Source organism: Camelina sativa, chromosome 3 (genome assembly GCF_030686135.1).
Source record: "Camelina sativa cultivar CO46 ecotype springtype chromosome 3, ASM3068613v1".
NCBI lineage: Eukaryota > Viridiplantae > Streptophyta > Magnoliopsida > Brassicales > Brassicaceae > Camelina > Camelina sativa.
Genome location: NC_141882.1, coordinates 24,238,460 through 24,243,289, shown reverse-complemented (window position 1 = coordinate 24,243,289; position 4,830 = coordinate 24,238,460). Strand labels below are relative to the sequence as shown.

Sequence of the window (4,830 nt, the reverse complement as noted above, 5' to 3'; positions counted from 1 at the left end):
CATCCTTCTCCAAAGTCGCATAGACAAACTGATGGGAAGACTTCTTAATGGTCACCTTACCAACTCCAGATCTCCATAGAAGCCATATCCCACCACTCTGCCCAGTTGAGTCCATCTGAAATACATTATCGAACCCCAGAACTTGGCAGATACGCTGCGCTCTATCTCCACTCGAATACGTTTCAAACAAAGCTAACACATCAGACGAAAACTTTTTCAGAATATAACGAATAGACCGCCGAAAGTTAGGCTTATTCGTCCCCCGGCAATTCCATAGAATGCAATTCATCAAAAATTTATAAGAAACATATCGAATTACCGGGGTAAACTGTTATGCCCCTTGAACCCTATCCGACCCCCGAATTGGGTCATCAATCTCAACCAATCCACTATCCATCGGAACCAAGGCCAAACTCTGCTGGGAAGAAGACTCCACACTAGTGGAATCCGACGTCGGAGACTCCCCTAGTCGGTTCCCGACAGCCCCATGAACAAAAGCTCCACCCGCATGACACACATCCCCCTTCTCCACCCGTAGTCTCTTGCCGGATTCCGACAGTGGAGGTTCCCCTTGTGTTGGGCCAAAAATTAAACCTTGATTGGGCTTATTCGGTGGCTTTCTATTCTGAGGTCCATAAGAACCAACAACTTTATTTGAACCCCCTCGTTTTCCTGTATGGCCTACAACAAGAGGATCTTTCAACTAGGGCGCTGGCCCATTCGCAATTCCCTTCGTTCCTTGCCCTCCACTCTTCACATAACGAGATTTTTGCTGGACAGATATGTTTTCCTTATTAGTACCCGAGATATTCGAAACCTCCCTTATCAGTGGTATAATAGAATCCTCCTCCAGGCTACCAAAACGGTTTGATATGGAAAGATTCTCCTTCTCTTTGATACATGTAATATCCTGCAGATTTCTTTCCATACTTTTCTGGAACTCCCCATCCCCAAAAACAACCGGCGACTACGACGATTCTGATCTGCGACTCCCCCGGCGAACAACCGTAAAACCATCATCCCCTTGATTCGCACCGCCTAAGCCATCTGACACCACCGGAGGGGGTGCAGCAACTGACTGTTCCACAATTCTTCGAGCACATGCAGATTGTGTATGTCCAAACATCCCACAGATAGAGCAAATGTTCGTTAACCCCTCATACGACACACAATTTCGATCCTCATTCACCTGAATTGTGCCCTTCAACGGTCTCTTCAGATCCACCTCCACACATATGCGGGCAAAGCGTCCCCTCTCAAAGTTTAGAGTGGTTAGATCAACCCTGATTGGTTTCCCTAACCCCTCGCTATCCCCATAAGGATCCTCGGGTGGTAGAAATTCATTGGAATATTGGCTAGCCTAACCCAAACTGGTGTCGTAACAATCTCGTCCGAAAGCGGATCAAACTCAGGCGACCATGCTTGCACCATAAGGTAGCTACCAAAAGCCCTCCAAGGACCGCCTGTTAGTGCGGTCAGATACTCCTCCTCCGACTCGAAACACACCATGAAGAACTGCCGTGGCAGATCAACCACATACATGGCTCCCTTGGGCTTCCACTTTTCTCTTAGCCTCTTAGAAAGCACCAACAGTGAGAAAGTTTGCCCTAAAACTTTCACTATCATACACTGCTTCCATAGCCTATTCATAGTTTCCAAAACCTCCGGCTGAATCGTAACAACTGGTTCTCCATCTATCCCTCCAGGAAACGTCAATCTGACCCGCTCATCAACATATGTGTCCTCCAACAGGTCCTCCGATCGAAGTCGACCCCCCGTATTACTCCCTGTTACCGTTTTCACCCAGTTCATGTTCGGATCAGGAGGCGCGCCCGGTGGACGCACCCTTTCCCCAACTCATCCATCATAGCATCACCCTCGCCGGAAATCGCCATATATTTGTCCGCTTCGGAATGTGACACGATCGATGAACCTTATTTGCCTTTGTGTGTGTAAATCTCTTAAAATCTTCCAATAAATCTCACCAAATCACATACTCGTTTGATTATGACCCTTCTATAATTTATCTTTATTTGATTTTTCTTTTTCTTATATTTTGAAGTTCTTAATAATCTCAATTCAATTTCTTGTGTTCATTTTACATTTTATTATCTGTTGTTCAGGTCCAACAAAGGCCCAAAATGAAAGACGTTCGTCTCCATCCGCCCATTCTCTGGTAGCAAGCTTTCCACGGTTCATCATCTGCGAATGGATAATGTAACCGTTTAGCTCTCTCTCTCTCTCTCTCTCTCTTCCCCCACTCTCTCTACACTTCAATCTTACGGCCATGAGTTTGGCTTCCGTTTCCTGCTCGCCGCCACCGTGCTTCCGCTACGGAGCTTACATCTTCTCCTTCTCCTCTTCTTCTTCTTCTTCCTCACCTCTCTGTTTGTATTTCCCGCGTGGTGACTCTACTACTTCCCTCAGGCCTCGAGTTCGCGCCTTGCGAACGGAATCTGACGGCGCTAGGATCGGTAACACGGAGTCGTACGGCTCGGACTTGCTTCGTCGGCCGCGTATTTCGTCGGGGGAAACCTCCGAAGAGGAGGAGGAGGAGGATGAGAACGGCGAGGGTGATGAGTTCGTCGATTGGGAAGATAAGATACTTGAGGTTACCGTTCCTCTTGTTGGATTCGTCAGGATGATTCTTCATTCCGGGAAGTACGTCTTTCGTTTTCCCAAATTCTTACGATCGGAATCAGTATAACACTGTTGCCACTGCGTAATCGATTGCAATACTTCATATTAGATGGGGGAATTCAACAAATTTTTGGTGTTTTTTTGTTGTCTAATTCGAGATGAGATGATCAAAATGGGAGCTCGAGAGTCTCTCTGTTGTTCTGAGGTCCTATGAGTTCATATCTGTTGCTACTGCGTAAGCTCTAACATTTAGGAAGCTATCGATTGCAGAAGTTTATAGTCTAGATGGGGAATTTAACAGTTGTTGTTCTAATTGAGTGTTTAGTGGTTAATATGGTCATGTGTTGGTTCTTGTTCTTCTGATCTTGCATGAGTCATGTCTAGAAGCATTTAAAAGGCAGTAGATTGCGGAAGTTCATAGTCTAGATGGAAACGAGTGTTTATCGGTTGATATCATCATGTATTGGTATTTGTAGATACTGTGTAAGCTTTAAGCATTTAGGAGGAAATCGATTTTAGAACTTCATATTCTTGATGGGGGAACTTAACACTTGTTTGTCTAGTTGGTTGATATGATAAAGTATTGGTTCTTGTTGTTCTGAGCTGCCCGCATGAGTCATGTCTAATACTATTTGCTTGGTTTGGTTTACGGTAGAGTTGAAAGAGTTTAGCTGCTTTCAGTATGGATTAGATGTGAATTGCTGCTGCTTTTTTATGTTCATCTGTTTCAATAAATAGTTCATGAGGAATTCTCTTTTCTTTTTTGATTCAATGGTAGCTCTGTGTGGCTTTTGAATTGTGCAGATATGCAAACCGAGATAGGCTAAGCCCCGAGCACGAGAGAATGATTGTTGAGATGCTGCTACCTTATCACCCTGAGTTTGAGAAGAAGATCGGATGTGGGATAGACTATATTATGGTATGTATTATGCTTTTAAGATTTTGAAACGACATGAGCTTTTTACTAAGTGGACTATTGCTTCTAATGGTTATCCTGAAAATTGATCTGACATTGTTTTGTTTTGTATAATTTTGGCTTGTTTTCATTTTTGTTTCAGCGCAGACTGCATTTCTTTGTTTTACACATTTTTCATGATGGAAACAAGTCATTTATGTTAAATTCATTTAGACCAAGCTGATCGACAGCTTTTTACATGTGCTTTGTAGTTAGTATGATCAGCATACATTCTCATGTTTCAAAGATCGAGATGAATTATGGAGAGAGATATAAACTTCCTTACAGACTTATTTTACCTGCAAGCCAGTACGTCGATATGCACATCAACTAATATTATTTCGATTAATATGATTTGTGGTTGCAGGTTGGGCATCACCCAGATTTTGAGAGCTCTCGATGTATGTTCATAGTTCGAAGAGATGGAGAAGTAGTTGACTTTTCGTATTGGAAATGCATAAAAGGTTTGATAAAAAAGAAGTATCCGCTGTATGCAGACAGTTTCATCCTCAGACATTTTCGCAAACGTAGGCAGAACAGATGAATGAAGCCTTATGTAGATTTTCAAACTCAAAACGCTCATGGACTCGGATCCTCATCATCTCCCAACTCTACATCCTACAAAGGTTTTGGAATGAGAAGTCAGACACAGAAGATCCCAGTCACTATTTTTCTTTGAGTTGGAATTATGAATGGAACTTTCTTGAAAATATGGTTTCCGCTGGAGATATGAGAGCATTAGAACCATCAGAAGTTTTAATATGTTCATTATCTAAAATCTTTAGCATTTATATGATGAAATCTTTTACATTGAAATTATGTGCAGAGGTAGAGAAACAGTACACTTAATTGTTGTGTGGAGTGGAGGGCTTGAATATTCGGATGCAATGTTTTAAAGTTTTATAATCAGACCTGAGTTTGGTTTGGTTAATCGAAATAGATACAAAGGTTAACTAGACCAATAACTAAATCTTGGCCAAAAAATAAAGAATATACAACATGCAATGATGCAACCATTGCTAAAAAGGTTAAAACCAGTCATCGTGTCTATTTTTTTTGGTAATGTTTGGTTCAGTGTAGAACAAAAATATTTACCTCACATTTTTTTTGTTTTGGTTTTTGGTTGTATTACTTAACAATAATTTAATGACCATCCCTAGTCCATGCTAGAATACTAATTTCAGATATATGGTAAATTATCTAATATATTAAAGGAGAAGTCGAAATGGTTCACA

The 4,830-nt window shown here is 41.9% G+C and overlaps 2 protein-coding genes across 2 annotated transcripts; one reads left to right on the top strand and one right to left on the bottom strand.

Annotated features, from left to right (window-relative positions):
- Positions 1-967: 967 nt before the first annotated feature.
- Positions 968-1,812, bottom strand: LOC147947630 (uncharacterized). Its single transcript, XM_087507370.1, has 2 exons — positions 1,366-1,812; positions 968-1,324 (listed from the first exon to the last, which is right to left on the bottom strand). Exons 1-2 carry the CDS (start codon positions 1,810-1,812, stop codon positions 968-970), a joined length of 804 nt encoding a protein of 267 aa, XP_087363496.1.
- A 246-nt stretch (positions 1,813-2,058) lies between these two features.
- LOC104777621 (protein DCL homolog, chloroplastic) lies at positions 2,059-4,411 on the top strand. Its single transcript, XM_087506741.1, has 3 exons — positions 2,059-2,661; positions 3,445-3,559; positions 3,963-4,411. The coding sequence occupies exons 1-3, from the start codon at positions 2,288-2,290 to the stop codon at positions 4,137-4,139; spliced, it is 666 nt and encodes a 221-aa protein (XP_087362867.1). The 5' UTR covers positions 2,059-2,287; the 3' UTR covers positions 4,140-4,411.
- Positions 4,412-4,830: the final 419 nt, after the last annotated feature.